Source organism: Parasteatoda tepidariorum, chromosome 10, assembly GCF_982258835.1.
Source record: "Parasteatoda tepidariorum strain Cologne lab strain chromosome 10, Ptep-v5.0, whole genome shotgun sequence".
Taxonomy (NCBI): Eukaryota; Metazoa; Arthropoda; class Arachnida; order Araneae; family Theridiidae; genus Parasteatoda; species Parasteatoda tepidariorum.
Genome location: NC_141764.1, coordinates 90,084,615 through 90,102,312, shown reverse-complemented (window position 1 = coordinate 90,102,312; position 17,698 = coordinate 90,084,615). Strand labels below are relative to the sequence as shown.

Here is a 17,698-nt window from a genome sequence, read left to right as displayed (position 1 = left end):
TTTATAAGTAATTATGTCATATAATTGCGTAACTGTTTCTCTTAGATCGAAATAACTGCAAATTTGAAAAATTATTGTTTGGAAGTGAGCCATGTTTGGAGGATTTTACCTTTGTTGCAGAAAAATACACTGGTGTTTTAAACTCTATTTCAAACCCATAAATTATTAAAATCCTAAGTAAAATATTTTTCACTTATTTTGACCTAAATTAATACAACATAATGAAAAAAGTAGGAATGAATACAATTAATACCTAAATTAATACAAGATAATAAAAATTTTGCTTCAAAGGGTTAAATGAAGTAACAAAATGTAAAGTGTTAACAATAGTTTTTCCAGAATTGATACTGTGTTTTCTGAATTTTTCATACCTACCAAGTAAAAAACTTAACTCCCTAATGCCTTTTCTTTGGGTAGAACAAAGTGATATAATCACAAAACTAATAAAAACAAAACTTGAAGTAGAGTTTACTCCAAAATAAAATTTAACTCATAACATGATATTTCTCTAATGTGTTCCGAAATGTAACACTGCACATATTTGTAAAAAATGACCACCACAGCTTACCCCTCATTCTTTCAACTCAACAAAGTTTTAAATTTTCATTCAAATTTTCTCATTTGACTTGCCCCAATAGAATTGTTCATGTTGCTATGAAATAATCTCCCTGAATAGCTATATTTAAACAGTTTGCAAATAACCAATGAAATTTTTACAAAATAGTAAATTTTAGATGTGTAATAAAATTAGGCACAGTTGAAAAATTTATAAAAATTTTCATAATATTTTAAAATCATATGTCTTTAAGAACTAACAAAGATTCTTTTTCCTACGAAGGGAATTTCAAATGTTGAGAAATTTGCTTGATAACAAAACAACAAAAAAAAAGTCAGCTTAAATTGAAACAAAAATAAATAAATTCAATACTTTAAAACTGAACCTAACAAAGATAGTTCAACAAGTCCAGATAAAGACTTCAGTAGAGACTATCTATTAAGTAATGTCTTAATTGTTGATAAAAAAATTCTCAATCTTTAATTGAATTTCTTTTTTACACAAAACCATAATCACCAATGATTTTCTTCTCTATATTTTTAAGATTAATTCAATCAAAACTTATTACGGATTTATTTTCTTTGTTTTTTTAAAGATTAATTACCACTCATTTCTCATCAAATTCAGATTAAATGAAGAGAAAACTTCACTTTCTTTGTTATCTGTAGCTAAAAATAAATTTGTACGATTAAAGACCTTCATGAAAATGCTCAATAAAGAGAAGTAAGAGAAAACAAATGGGTTATATGGATGGAAGATATTAAAATGTTTAATAAAGCAATTAAAATAACAATTCTCTAAATTTAATTATATTACGTATATGGTAAATCAGTACTTTATAGACAATGAATTTTCCTTAAAAATACAGAATAAAACAATAAAATATAAAATTTTGTTTAATTGGTTTAAACATAAATTATTAAAACTTACAGAAAGGATGTTTCCATTTTTTTTTCCTTTTTACAAAAAAAAATTCTTTTTTTTTTACTTTAATAATTTCAAAATAGAAACTTAGAAATATTTTTGCCATTGCTTTTAGATACAAACCTTCCTTATATGGTTGAAATTGTAAGTAAAAGCAAATGCTTGATGTTTAATTTAACAAAACATGTTAAGTATTATAATAAATATTTAATAATCACAACATATTATATTCTTATTATAATATAAAGACAAATTTAAAAAAGGTTTGAATTTTAAAAAAATCCCCCTAACTAAAATAATTAGGTAAGCTTTTTTTTTTAAAAAAAAATTCTGAATTAATAAGAATGCATTTTATAAAACCTAATTAAAAAAACAACAAATACATATTTATTTCTGAAAACAAAAATTTTGCATTAGTTTTCGAACATATTTTGATAGCAGCAATGAAGGTAATGAGGTAACACAAATAAAATTATTAATTTTTCTATTGGACATTAAATTAAGCCTAAACTGTTAAGTTTTATATACATAATAAGCCTTTGTAAATAGAAAAATGTACAATCTAAACTAAAAAAATAATAAATAAATAAAAACTACTGTTGTTTTTTATTACACAACACAATACCGCAATGCACACAAATTTTTAAAAATAAATAATATAATTACACATAATATTTTACTATTAATTATACAGTAGAGAACCAATTATCCGGGATGCTCGGGACCATCGCTATCCCGGATGTCTGAATTTCCCGGTTTTTTGGATCGGCAAAAAAAACGTAGTTTATCGATGTTTTATGGAACCCAAATTACAATGAAAACAAAGTAAAACATTTTAAGAAAAGAAAAGTTCTCTTCAATTAACAAAAATAGAAAAATAACATTTTAATAACATTTAAAAGTTTTGACAAGAAAAGTAAGTTTAAAAATTACAAAATTCGCATATATTTATTTTTTAAACATTTCATCAACTTTTAGCTGACGAAACTTTGGTTTTTGATTGAGAAACAACTGTTGGATTTTATAAACAGCCATTACATGAGTTTCCTCAATAAATGACTTCTGTTCCATTCCAGCTATTAGTTCTTTAGTTAGTTGGATACATCGTTCATTAGATATGACAGATACTTGTTCAGCTTCATCTTCGTCGTCACTTTCGTTTTGTTCTGCGCCTGGGTTCAACACCATCTGAATAATTTCAGAATCTGTCATTTCGTTTACAATTGGAACGTCGTTATCTACATTAAAGCATTCATTAATCTCTGCTTCTGACATTAAGTCCCGCTCTAACCATTTTCGAGAGTATTCCCGGAGCTCATTTTGAAAATCTTTTTCTTTTGAAATTTTAAACCCTTCAAAAGGAGAGTCGTCAACATCTTCTTCTAAAAAAATACAAGTCGGAATTAACTTCCGCCATGCGTGAGTTAATGTATCGTGGGAAACAAATTCCCATGCTTTCGCTGACAACCATATAGCATCTTTCACGGTGAATGTTTTCAGAAAATCTTGGACTGATTTTCCTTCATTTGCTGCGTCGATCAGCTTCTTTAAAAACTCAACCTCATAGCGGCATTTCAAGCTGCGTAAAATACCTTGATCGAGAGGCTGTATCAAGGACGTACAGTTTGGGGGGAGATATTGAATTTCAATATTACTGGCAGTTAAAACGGCTGCAGGTGGATGTGCCGTACAGTTGTCTAAAAACAAAACAATTTTACAGTCATCGGGCAATCCCACCGATTTACAATGTGCGCGTGATTTAGGCACAAATTCCTTCTTGAACCATTCCGTGAAAAGTTCCTGCGTGATCCAAGCTTTTTTATTAGCTGTATAAACTACAGGCAAAACTTTGACACCTTTTAATGCCCGGGGATTTTTACTTTTGCCGACAACAGTCAGTTTCAATTTACACGTGCCCGCTGCATTCGCGCAGGCTAATAATGTCAGCCTATCCTTCGCAATTTTGAAGCCACCAGGATTGATTTCATCTGTTGTAGTATAGGTAGTATCTGGTAGATACTTGTAATACAGACCCGTTTCATCAACGTTAAAAATTTGCTCTAGGGTCAAGTTCTGAGTCTGAACCACATTCAGCACAAAATCTACATAATTTTCAGCGGCTTCTATATCGGCTGAGGCTTTTTCACCGCAAAATTTCGTTAATCGAATGCCGTTTCTCTCTTTGAATCTGGCAAACCATCCTATGCTGTATTCGCAATTTTTTTCTATGCCAAGCTCATCATGAAAATTTTTCGCTTGAGCCATAATTATTTGTCTAGTTAAAGGAAAGTTTTCTGATCTTCTCTGTCTTATCCACTCCATTAATACTTTGTCGACATCCTCATTTTTTGCCTGATGCAAAGTCTTTCGTTTTTTCATTGCATCTTCTCGCTCGGAATTTGAAAATAGAGCCAGTATTTTTTTCTTTTGACCGTCTTTTCGAAGATCATAAATGGTTTGAGTCCCTACGTTATAAATCTCACTAAGAGATTTTACTGAAGAACCTTCATCTAATTTTTTTAAAATTTCTACTTTCGTTTTTATCGATAAACTCACGTGCTTTCTTTTTTTAGACGTTGAAATAGACGAAGACATTTTCTTTCAAAATCACAAAATATACGACTAGTGCTATAAAATTTCAAAATTAAAATAAATTTTTCACACTCTAAAAAAGATTCCTAACACGTTTTAACTAATCCTAGCACAAGTAGATAAATGATGGATGATCTACTAATGTCAGAGAAGGGGGTGGAACCAATGTCAAATAAATGAAGCTGCGTGTAAAATATCTGCCCATCTGGAGGTGAAGGTCAAGATGTGAAATTATTTTAAACTATTCTTTCTAACAGTAAAGACCAGATGTCCCATGAGTCATCCATTTTACAGAAGGTGGTTGGTAGGGATTAAGACAGGTCAAGTAGTTGTTAAATTACATTGCTAAAAATAGCAAGATTATCTTATTGATGTTGCGTGTCATTTCAAAACTGATTTAAAAAAAAAACTAAAATTTAAACGCTAATTAAAATCCAATATATTATTGGAAAGAAAAGCACCAATGAGTTTGTAAAACAAAGCATATTTTTAGCATCTAATATCAGACCGTTCTATAAAGAAACTAACAAATATGTAAACAATCCATATTTAAAATTAATCCTTATTTATTAAGTTAAATCACGAAAAGAATAACTAACTAAAAAATAATGCATTTTACCAACAGATAAGCAAATAAATAAATATTAAAAATAAATAAACTATAAAAACTTATATTTTTAATCATTAGATATAAAATAAATAAATTATCCCCTAAAGTATTAAAAAAAAATTAAATCTTAAGGGAGAACTAATTAATCAATAAATTAATAAGACCAGCTTTTCAACAGTCATCCCCCAAAACAACTAAATTAATGAAATATTCAACATTTTATTTATATTTAAAGGAAATTAAAACGTATTTAACCAACTGGCGAACGTTTTTAAAAATCGAAGGAGAAAAAATTATAACAATGCAATACGTTTAGATTTTCTATAAAAAAAAAATTAAATCACAAATAAGATGGATAGATAAAAAAATAAAAATTAAGATGGGAAAACAGCGAAATTAATAAAGATAACTTATTTTGATCATAATACACACAAGGAAACGAATTAAATATATAAGTTAATTGAAGTTATTAATTTAATTAAAGTTGAGGAAAATTATAATAAACTAAATAAAATCAAATTAAATAAAAAAAAAAAAAACAAAGCTGGAAAATTACCAAGTGGAAACAGTAACTAGAAAGGGCTCTATCATAAATATTAAAACCGGGAGATTATAAAATCTACTGACTTAAAAAGAAATTATCTTAAAATTCATGAATAAAAAGATATAATTTATGAAGTACGAAATTTATTGTGAACGACAGGAGGAAAAAAAAAAGGGTATTGAAATCAGAAATAAATCGCTTTTAAAAAGGGAAAGCTGCAATCTGCCTTTTTTATTTTTAATTTTAGTAATAAATAATTGTATGCTTCATTATTAAACAATCTTTTCCGCTAATTTTTTTTATAAAATCAGAGGATTTTTAACGAAAGCAAATGCGATTCCACATCAAGCAAAATTTGAAATCATGATTAAACGAAAGAATCTGAATTTATTTAATCGAAAAATATTGTTTCGTTAATTAGTGTCAAATAAATTAATATAACAGAAAAAAAAACTTTTTAAATTGTAATAACGATGTATTGTCAGAAATTATAGAACAATAATTTGTCATAATAAATCACGGATAAAAAAAATGAAAAAACTGGAGAAAAAAAATAAAAGATTAAAAAAAAAAGTTCTATCATGTTAACAAGTTCCTTGACTCGGACTTCTAATAGACAACATTCCAGAAATGATTAAGAATAATAGAAGAATCTTAAAGATGCAAAAAATAACGTCGGTCCGGTAAAAATCGGATTTTTTTTAAAATTCTGTGTTGCGCTAGCGCAAATTACAGTACTGAAAACGGAAGCGAAATCTCGCAATTTAGTAGTGTCAAATTCTCTGACAATTGTTTCCAATTGTGTTTTAAGTTTTATTTTGCGAAATTATTCTGATTACTTTTTTAATGATAAAATGTAGGTAATCTTTTTTTAAATGATTAACTTAACTATATTCTTACTTTATTATTGAACTAAAATTTGTCGTACAATTTTAATCGTTTTCGTATTCCAATTTGTACTCCCATTTCAGATTTTTTTTTTTTACTTAGTAATGTATAGGGATATATTTTTCTTTTTATTTCTCTTTCACCTTCTATTCAACGATATTCGTGTGCAATGCTTGTTCCCCGCCCCCCACATAAATCAAAGAGTAAACGAAAACAGCATGCCACTCCCTTTTTGATTGACGGTAGCTTATCTGAAAACCACAAATTCTTGGGAATGCAGGGATGAAAGTAAAAAGTTTCCCCTTTTCCGGCCCCTTCCCGTCCTAAAGAACTTCAAGGTTACAGATGAAATAATCAAGTTTTCTCTTGACATATGACTCCCCCCATCCACCCTTTTTCCTACTAAACTTCAAAAATGAGTAACACTTCCGCATTTTTTCTCCATCCTTCCAGTTCAAAATGGCGGGAAAACGAAGCGAAATTTTTCCCGGTTTTCTGATTTCCCGGTTTTCTGGGTCCCGGATAAATGGTTCTGTACTGTACTTAAAATTGATTTTAAAATTTCTAATTTATCCAAAGTTCTAATAAAAACATGTTTGCCATTTACAAATTTTTCTATTTGTGAACAATAAATATATTTATAATTTTTATTTATTACTCATTATATTAGGGTATGAAGGTTATTTTTCAATAATAAAAAAAAAAACTTTAACTGTAACAATCATTAGTATTCAGTAAGCATAGATAAGACTTAAGAGCACATATTTAATTTTCAAAGAAATCAGTACAGATTTATATAAAGCATATAATTTTAAATTTTTTACATTATCTTAATAAAAGCTGTTATTGACTATTATTATTTTTTTTTTTAAATCACAGTTACCCAAATTTGGAAAACCTTTCAAATGGACCAATCAAGGAAATGAAAATGCAAATAATACAAAAAACAGGGGTAGAAATTAAGAAAATTTAATCAATGGACCTAGGGCCAGTAACTAAAAGATATTACTAGTCCATTCACATATTCACTACATATTATTGTCACTATTGTTTTTTTTTCTTTGCTTAAAAATGAATCGAATGATTTTGCATTTTATTGAAAAATTAAAATTTGAAGAATGTGTTATATTCACCATTATGACTAAATATGTTATTTTGCGTAAAAAAAACGCCCATGATTTGTAACTCTCAGTCAAGAAACCTAAATGGCATACCCTCCCTTTACCTCGATATTAAGTGAGGAAAACAACTGATAATTGTTTTATGGTGGTCCGAGTCAAAATTTAATGATCCCAGACGGACGAGCCACTGTTAATTTCAAGCTCTACAACAGTTACATCAATTTGTTAACTGCTTAAATCAATGTTGTTCGGTATATAGGGAAAAAAAACCTAGTTTATGAATATCTAATTAAGTATAAGCATACGAAACAAATAAAATCTTGTCAACAAAGAAGGAATACTAAATTAAAAAATAAGACATTTTAAAGCAAAAAGCACCAAAATAACTTACTGAATACATAGCCTTTTCCTCTTCAATTTCCCTTGCCAACCGCAGCTGATCAGCTTCTTCTTTGTCCTGCAGTAGATATCTGTCGAAATTTCCCTTCATCATTACGATTTAAATACAACTTTATACAAAACATTGTTATTTGTTTATATGACCAATACCCTCAAAAGCATTACGAGGCTACTGGTATTAAAAAAAAAAGAAATTTTTGGGAAGGACACCATTGTCGATTCTATGTGATAGATTTATGCAAAAGAAGGTAGCCAGAACATCTAAAGAGAATGCCATAAGATCTCTTACGTTATAAAGTCATCGTCTACCATCCCGTATTTTGTTGAGTGTTCATTCATTTCTGCAGACTGAGCAGGAGTAAGCACGCTAACATCTATAGTAACATCTAAAAAAGAAATACATACCTCAATAATACATTTAAGTAAATTAAATATTTTAGAATATGTCAAATGATACAATATAAGCACATTAATCATTGATTACATATAAATAAAAAACTTATTACTAAACATGAGTACCACAAACTAAGAAAAACTGAAAACGTGAAAGTGACACAGAAGTGACTTGAATTTTACATATAACTACTACTTAAACTAGCTTGATACAAACATTTATCAAGTAATTTAAAAATTATGCAGCTTTTATTGACTAAAAACAACAGTTGTAATACCTTTTCCTTTTAGAAAATTTTTTATTTTGGAATTTCTTATCTCCAAATTTTTATTTCTAAGAGTTTCAAAGAGTATCAGCATGTAACCTCCTCTTACATTCAGTTTATGGGGCTAAGGAATGGTATATTATGGTTTGAGAGTTAGAATCTTGCAAAAGTAATTTACTTAAAATCATAACTCAGCCAATCATGCATGAAAAGTTATATTGAAAAAAAGGTGGCTCAATGTAAACATGCATAGTATTTTTTCTATGCGTCTACTTCCATGAAGACAGTAAATAAAAGACTTACTATTTAAAGAAGGAATCACATGGCATAAATAGCATAGATGCAGGTTTACAACAAGTTCAATATTAATTACAAGCTCTCAAGAATTTTTTTGGCTTGAACGATTGCGGAGATACTTTTTTCTTTGAAATAATAACTAGAATACCTGTTGAGATCTATCCTAAACATGACACTGAAATTTCAATTTCAAATGTCAACATTCAATCAGTATGAAAAGCATTCACAATTTAACTTGTGAACTCAAGGAATGTAAAAATATATTATTTAGAAATAAACCTTTGGTAAAATTTGATCACGGCTTTGCTAAATATCAATGCTTATAAACTAACATTTAAAATTTACAATTTATAATAAATAAACACATTAATTCCCAAATGTGCCCTTAAATTGAAAATAAAAAGCATGACATCAAAGGAAGATACTATATTGAGCAGAATTAATAAATACGTATTTTGATAAGTGCATGAAACAGCAACTTACAAATACTTTAAATCTTATATAAACAAAAAAAAGTTGAACAAAATTGGAAAATTATCCAGAAATAATTGCATCAATATTAAAATAACAAAAAATAATAACTAGAAAAGAGTTAGTAAAAAAAAAAGCTGCTTATACAAAAGTACTAAGTATAAGAAAAAAAATTTATGCTGAACATCATAAAATGCTAGACAAAGTGTAGAAACAAAATTTTATTTAAGCATACCGAGATCAAGATCACTTAAATCATCTTCCTTATCCTCTTCATTTTCTTCATCATCTTCCTCCATATCTTTCATGATTGAGGATCTGGTGGGGGATCCAGTACTATCCTCATAAACATAGCCAATAGCTACTTTCTTATCAAGAAGCCTAAAATTTAAAAAACAAAAACAATAAATGATAAACTTAGTATTTTTTATATTAACAATTGAAGTTCAAAAATTACAATTTTAATTACTTTTTTTTCTCCTCTTCCGGACCTGGTTTAAATATTCCAAATCTTTCCTCAAGATATATTTGATGAAGAAATTTATCCTCACCCACTAAGAGAAAATTAATAATAGATCATTAAGGTTACTCAATAAAATCTAATAAGCATATTAATTATCACGAATTAAAGCAATTTACTGAAATGAAGAAAAAAATAATTTCTAAGATAATGAATTCAGCTTAATTATGCTTTTATCTAAATAAGTTTTAAATAATGTTAAAGATTGGCTATTATTAAACTCAGCTGCCTCTGTTGCGTACCTTTTAAACAATGCCAAATAACTGTTTCCAAAACAAAAAGAAAAACTTAAACATTGGACACCATTTTATGTCCAGAATGTGTTCACATACTTATACAAGTTACATTCGGGACATTTTTACAATTATTTTTCTGAACTTTTCTTTACTGATAAGTTATTTTAAGTAGAATTTATATTCTAAGTTAACAACCTGCACAATAAATAGCTTAATTAGTGGGCTTTGCAGTAAAAATGTTAACTAGACCACATCACAAAGAGTAAAATAATCGAAAATAAATAAAGGGTATTTATTAAAATAAAAAACAAAAGTAATTAGATTAGACGTTAATTTTATATAATTTTTTAATACATAAACTATTAAGTCAATTATTCAACGTTATTTTTTTTTAAAAAAATAAAAAAAATTATTTACAAGAAAAAATTGCTCTCAGAATGTGTTAATGCACAAGAAACTATTACAGTAAAAAAAGCTAAAACTAATATAGTACTTTTTTTGCTCTTTAACAATTTTAAAATTCAATGTAATTCCTGTTTTAATTTTTACGTAAAAACTAAACTAAACTCAGTGGCGTGACAGCCCATAGAGGGCCAAGGCCTACTGTGCCCATCTCAGTTTCCTTGACCTTGAGCTCTGGGGTGCATTTTATCTCAAAGAGCATTTAATTTCCAACATAAGTTTATAACAGAATGTAAATTTGCATGTTAACTAAAATTAAAACTGGATTATTTAAAAAATATTCTTTACTTAACTTGTCTGTTTGCCAATAAATGAATTAAGTTAACATAACAAAATTTAATTACATCTAAAAAAAAAAAAAAAAAAAAAACACATATGCATTATAAAACACAAAAATTACATACCACTTAAAAAATCATTTTGAACTAAAGTTCGATAACGCTCATAACATGCTTGACGATCTTCTCCAGGTTCATCATCATTTCTTAAATGTAATAAAAAAAAGTTAAATAATGAAAAGAAAGAAATTAATGAATCAATTAATAATATCATTTAAATATATTACACAGAAATACAGTCAGTTAGTTACAACTTGAAGTACGATAACTCAAATAGCATTATAACTCCATTTTTTATGAGGTCTTGATACTTTTATTTTAACATACTAGATTTTAACTCGATGATTGGAAGCTAAAATAAAAAAAATAACTACAACTAAGAAGGTTAGAATTTTTTGTTTTTACTTTTACAATTTATGCACCAGTAAGGAGTGAATAAACTTATTTTTGTCAGCATCAATATAATTACTGAATTAGAATTAGAAATAAAAGAAATTCAGTCACATTTATAGTCATCTCATTTATTTCAAATGCATCAAATTCTGGATAAGGAATATGTGCATCATTTATTGTTAAATCTTCTGTCAAAGAAATGTTTGTCACTAAAGATGACTAAGCAAGAGAACTTGAAAAATAAAACTAATAAACTAACTTAACTTGAAAAATAAGCAAGGTTATCTGCTATATTTTAGATTTTCAAATTCATGACTTTCCATGACTAATTCCAAGAACTTTTCATGACTTAACGAAGTTACTATTTTCTCCCGACAAAAAGAGAACAATAAATTTAAAAAGCATTATAATAACATTATTGGAAATGATAGGTTACACTCTGCATCTTCATATTTATAGAATTTAAATTTAAAAAACAGGGAAAAAAAAGAGTTGAAACAATAAAATAGCTGAAAAAAATACAAAAGCAAATATTTCTTTTTTTTTTTTTTCTGCAGAATTTTAATCTAAAGATAATTTTCTTATTCATAAGGAAATACTCCTGATTTTTCTGTTCTCATTTTGGAATAAAAACTATTTCGGCAATGACTAGCTTGCTTCAGCTAGAATTTTAAATTGATACAATAAAAAAAAATAATAATAAAAAAAATTCTGAAATCACAGAAGTTTAAAAGATAATTCACTCTAGAAATGATGTTTTCCTTTCATTTTTTGAAAGAACACCATTACTTTTAAAGAACATGATAAAAACATTTTATATTTTAATAAAACATGAATGTGAGTGGGGATTTTGTTACAAATTCAGATATTCGGAACATCATAAAATTAGGGGGAGGGGTAAAATCTATTTTGAAAATTCAGTGACATATTTCCATGATTTTTCGGTGACCTAAATTCATGACTTTCCATGATTTTTTTTAAAAAATAGTTAAAATCAAAACAAATTTTGTTCAATACCGAAATCCACGACTTTCTATGATTTTTCATGACTTTCCAGGTTTGTGGATTTCCTGAATAAAACTATTCTTACCAATGAGGTGGATATAAATCTATATGACAATGAAGTAAGTTATAGCTTTGAATTATTAAATATCCTATATTTTTCTTTAAACATAATAATAAAAAGAAATACAGTAGAGAACCATCTATCCGGCATCCAGATAACCGGGAAACCAGAAAACCAAGAAGAATTTTGCTTGCTTTTCCCGCTATTTTAAAGTACTATAAGGATTATAAAAAAAAGCAGAAATTTGACTCATCCCTAAAGTTGAGTAGAGGAAAAGGGGGGAATTCTTCTCCTCACTTGCCCAGAGGAACTTCAATTCTTCCCCTGACCTTGAAGATCATTAGATCCAGAGGGGGCAGGGAAGGGACAAATGTTTCATTTTCTCCTGTGTTTATTTTCTTTTTCTGATAAGCTGCTGTCAATCAAACTTAAAGGAGTGGCAAGATGATTTCATTTTCTCTTTGATTTACGAGGAGGTGGGGAAAATGCATTGCACAGGCATAGCAATGAATGTTTGAGTTAAGGATCTTGAAACATCTGGTTAAGAGTATTGATTTTAAAGGTGAAATGTGAGATTTATTTTAAATCATCCACTTCAGTTACTCAGTTTTGTTATTTATTATGGTGATTTGTTTTATTATTTCAGATAATGCATTATTTAATCACCAGTTATATTCATCTATTTGACATCAATTAACAAAACAATATTTTTTTGTGGAATAAATTCTGATTTCTTAGAAATGCGATATCATTAGCAAGTTTTTCTTGATGTGCAATCACATCTGCTTTCCTTAAAAATAGTCTTTTAATAAAAAAACAAAATAAAAGGAGAAGATTGTTTATTAATTTAAGCATACAATTATTTGTTAACAAAAGCAGGTGATTATTTTATAAAGAAGATAGTTTTTTTTTTAAATTTTGATTCTGTTTTTCTGCGTTTCCACTGCATTTTTTTTTCTTTTAGGATAAATTTTGTACTCAATAAATTAATCCTTTTTATTCATAAATTTTATCATTAAGTTTTTTTTCTTAATTCGGTTTATCTTATAATATCCTGTCTCTTCAAGGTTTTAATACTTATGTTAGTGCCTTTTTTAAACATTTCCGTTCCATAATTTTCAAGTGTTGTTTTTATTTAGATTAATAAGTTTTCTTTTCATCCTTCCCCCCCACCTCCAGTATAAGTAGGTATGAAATATATTGTGTTTTTTAATTATTGGTTTTGTTTTATATTAGTTAATTTTGGGATTTTAATTATAATCAAAAAATAAATATGCAAATTTTGTATTTTTTAAACTTGTTTTTCTTGTCTAAGTTTGCAAATGTTTTTATCATTTTAAATGTAATTTTTCTACCATTTTTTTTCTAATTTAGGAGATCTTTTCGTTTTTTCCCTATTTTTAAATATGTTTAACTTTTTCCTTGTAATTTGGGTTTGATAAAACATCGAATAACGGCACTTTTGGCCGATCCAGAAAACCGGGAAATTCAGACATCTGGGATAGCGATGGTCCCGAGCATCCCGGTTAATTGGCTCTCTACTGTATTTCAAAACAATATGAACCAATCAAAAACATAGTTATTATTTTAAAGTCAAAAATACAAACTACTCCTCAGTTACACTATATATAGGTCACAAATTTTTTTCCAGCCATATAACATTCAAGTCATCTAAAATTGATTGTTTATAATATTTTTAAATGTTTGCATATTTTTGTCAAAGAATTTAATTTAAATTATAATACTCAAAACAAATTTATTTTGAGTGCATAATATGAAACTTGTAAACGTTTTTATTTGTCTTTTATTAAATTAGCTCATTCATGGATATGAAACCTAATTTAAATATTTAAAAGTTAGGATTTTGAAAACTTTATCAGATCTTATACAAACTATTACTTGATTAAAATCCCCATTTTCAAGACTTGCCTGGCGTGAATGAGAAAAAACAAAGGTGATTTAAAATGTAAAGTTTCCCACAGAAAAGAAAATAATAAATTTAGAAACAGAACTAGAAAAACCACAATAACCGAAAAAAGAAAAAAAGATGAAAAATTGTGCCTGACTGGGGCAACTTATACAAACTACTTCATTATTTAGTCAGTATTATTATTTAAAATTCTCACACACTAAACTTTTAATAATATGAGAACAATAAACATTGGAACATGCAATATACTAGAGGTCAAACTATGAACTGGAAACTAAACAAATAAAAGAAGTTAACATAAAAGAAAATATTTGCTTGGTATGACATTTGAGTTGTCTAAAGACTCTTCTAGACAAATGAAAACTAGGTTGTAATAATTAGATAAATATGAATTAACTTTATTAATTAAGTAATATCTTTTTTTTTTTAATATATACTTTTATACTAACCAGGGGTCTGTTTAGAAGAAATAACGGACCCTTCACGAAATATATTTTCATAAAAAAGGACCCTTCACAAAATATATTTTCATAAAAAGGACCCTTCACAAAATATTTTAACTCAAAAATGGACCCATCACAAATTTGTTTATCTTCATTATTGTTTTGTTAATCGAATAAACCCTTCCGAGGAGCGGGGGAGAAAAACAGATGTAAACGAACTAAGTTTTGTCTTCAGCAGACACTTCTTCCGTTATTGGCCAGAAATGAATATTCTGCATTCAGCAGTACAGGCTAAACACCAAATATTTGTATGTTGCATCTCTAATTTAGTAGCAGCAATTGCTGTCTATTTTTGAAAATTTAATTTTTGTTATTATAATTTTACAGTGTTGAGCATAATCTTGTGTCTATTTACAATTTAAAAACTCATTGAAAATGTTTTTTGCAATAATCGGACCCTATTTACACAAAAGCAGGACGCTGGTTTAAAGAATGTGACTTAACGTTCATTTTATATTCTCAAATTACGAGTAATTTTTTCACAATTTTACAAAAACAGGACCTTTCACAAAATGCCTGGACAGACCTGTGCTAACATAATATCACAACTGAATTAGTATCATATATACTACTAAATTTGTTAAATTAATCAAAACATATAAATGTCTCTTACTTAGGCTTGTATTCTGGAATGATATCTAAATGTGCACGGACATCAAATCTATCAATAAGATTATCTGAATGTCCTTGCCATGGCATCCTAAAAAATAACCAAATTAGAGTAAGGTGTCAACCACTAATCTCAGAAAGTAGAATATTCAACTAATAATTATCTTTTAAAAATATACTCAGGTGAAAAGAGCTTAAACAAAACTAACTTAAAATATTATTTTCAGCAAGAAAAGGTAAGAGAATTCATCTACTAATATTTGAAATTCTTACATTGTAGCTGGACTATCAGCTGCAATTGCCACTGCAGGATCAAGATGAATTTTAGCCGGCCGGCCATGAACTTGCAAAAATTGGGCAGGATCTTGTTTCTAAAACAATATTTAAATTTGTTATAGCAATTTTTATTTTTAAAAAAGTTGAAATTAAAATACACGTGAGACTTATCTTTATCAGAAATTGAGAATAGCATTAAATAGGAAAACTCAAATTAATATAATGAGGATGCACAACTTGTGACTCTAACCATCTAACCAAAAATCAGCACAATTTTTTTTTTTAAAGTAGCACAAAAAACTTTATAATTGCCACAAACAAACTTTACTTTGAAAAGGATTAAAACAATGACATTTTAAATTTAAAATGTAGACAAGATTGAAATCTTTAGGTGAGAAGATTTAAATTTTTTGACATATCGATTGTTTTAACAAATATTTTGGCATGCCAATGGACTGACTACAAATAAAAACAAAACTTGAAATTATACTAAAAATATAGTTCAAGGATTTAATTAAAAATTACACTAATCTGTGAACAGTAAAAAATAAAATTCGATTTTTCTCGGAGAAAGATAAATAGCCACTTACAATTTATTGATTGAAAGTGTCTAAACTTAAAAAGTTTTATAATTTAAAACTATTGTTAATAATCCTTGATTTTTTTATTGATAAGCAAAATTATTATTATGCTTATAATCAGAAAAAAATAATATTAATTAATAAAATAAAGGAAAATTTAAGTGGCCTACCTGAAAAAACGAAATATCTTTACTGATGTTCTCTTACAATACAAAGAGCTTATGCCTTAATTAGCAATACATATATAACAGCATCTAAGCTGCTATAAACGCGGGAAAAAATTCAGGAAACAAAATTTATTCTTGAAATTTTTTTTTCTTGCAATATGTAGCTTGTCATACAAAGATGCCAATTATAAAAATCTCAATTTTGAATTTTCTTTTGTCACTTAAGTTTTACGCACTTTTGCACAGCAGTGCATTAATAACCTAAATTTAAATTTGTCAATATAATTACACCACATTGACAATCTGACAGAGGTACACCACAAGCCAAGAGATGCAAACTTGCTCCGCACAGCGGATAAATATTTTCGAGTGGTAGTCTCTTATAGAAAGATTCTTGGCTTATTAAATTCAATTAATAAGGCTTTTACTTACCACTGGTTCTAAATAATTCAAAGGCCTCTGTGATACATAACTTTTCTGCAGTTAAACAGAATCGAGCCTTTTAAAAAGTTGGCAAAGTTAATCCAAAATCTGCAAATTTTAGTAAGTTTGTTTACCAAGTCAATTTACCAATGTTTCAAATATTTCAACCAATTTGGAGCAGTTGCATTCTTCGCATGACTACACGCTACATATTAAATAATTGATGATGTTCACTTGAATAAAACATGTTTATAATAATTGCACAAGTAATTATAAAGGAGAACTAGGTATAAAGTTCAACATTATAATAAAGCTTTAGGTATTAATCAAGGCCATTGCCAGTTTATAAACTTCTGACAAAATTTGAAGTCATTTTAGAAATCATTTTCACAAAGGAATGTAATGATTTTAAAACTTGACAGTCACCACGTCACATTGCAGAATAAAAAAGGAAGGGAAGAAAAGAAAAAAAAGAATTTGGTTTAAATGCAAAGTAACTAGCATATTATTTATATAAACAGTGAAAAGAAAACTAATGAAGTTACATCAAAAAAATAATCAATCAACACATATATCAATTAACAATAATGATAATTAAAGAAACTGGAGTTAATTAGTAATCTAATTTTACAAGATTATATTTAGTACGCCAAACAGTTAAATTAAATAAGATGTATTTTAAGCTAACGATTTTTAAAACTATCAGCAAAGGTAAAGCCACAATTTACTATTCAAACCTACTATTTTTTCATAATAATCTCGTCTTCTTTCTGCTCTTCTTTTATAATCTACCATCATTCCTCGAATTTTCTTTTCTTGTTTTCTAGCCTCATGCCACATCTGCAAGGAAAACAAATTGTTAATTATGCATAATTTTACGAAAAGATTAATTTGAAAGTGCAAAATTCAATTTTCAGAATAACAAAGAGAAGGCCCAGGTGAAAAAAGCACAGAAAGATTAGAACAAATATTTTTCAAACCGTTTAGCAGGCTGATGTATAATACAGAAGATAATATTAGTTCAATTAAATTAAATTCTTCACGATACTACAATTCTTCATCAAATCCTTTTAAAACAATATGGCTACCGCTACTGAATAAAAAATAAAACAAAACAAAAACAGAACTGTAAA

The 17,698-nt window shown here is 27.6% G+C and overlaps 1 protein-coding gene across 1 annotated transcript in view; it reads right to left on the bottom strand.

Annotated features, from left to right (window-relative positions):
- Window positions 1-17,687, bottom strand: part of LOC107438167 (uncharacterized) — a 38,635-nt gene extending 20,948 nt beyond the window's left edge. Inside the window, exons 1-9 of the mRNA XM_016050379.4 lie at window positions 17,546-17,687; window positions 17,307-17,405; window positions 15,392-15,489; window positions 15,123-15,209; window positions 10,684-10,763; window positions 9,531-9,615; window positions 9,297-9,442; window positions 7,924-8,020; window positions 7,627-7,705 (exon numbers count right to left, since the gene is read on the bottom strand). Of these exons, the coding sequence (XP_015905865.2) occupies window positions 7,627-7,705; window positions 7,924-8,020; window positions 9,297-9,442; window positions 9,531-9,615; window positions 10,684-10,763; window positions 15,123-15,209; window positions 15,392-15,489; window positions 17,307-17,405 (771 nt within the window). The 5' untranslated portion in view covers window positions 17,546-17,687. The remainder of the gene's footprint in view (window positions 1-7,626; window positions 7,706-7,923; window positions 8,021-9,296; window positions 9,443-9,530; window positions 9,616-10,683; window positions 10,764-15,122; window positions 15,210-15,391; window positions 15,490-17,306; window positions 17,406-17,545) is intronic.
- Between the last annotated feature and the right edge of the window lie 11 nt (window positions 17,688-17,698).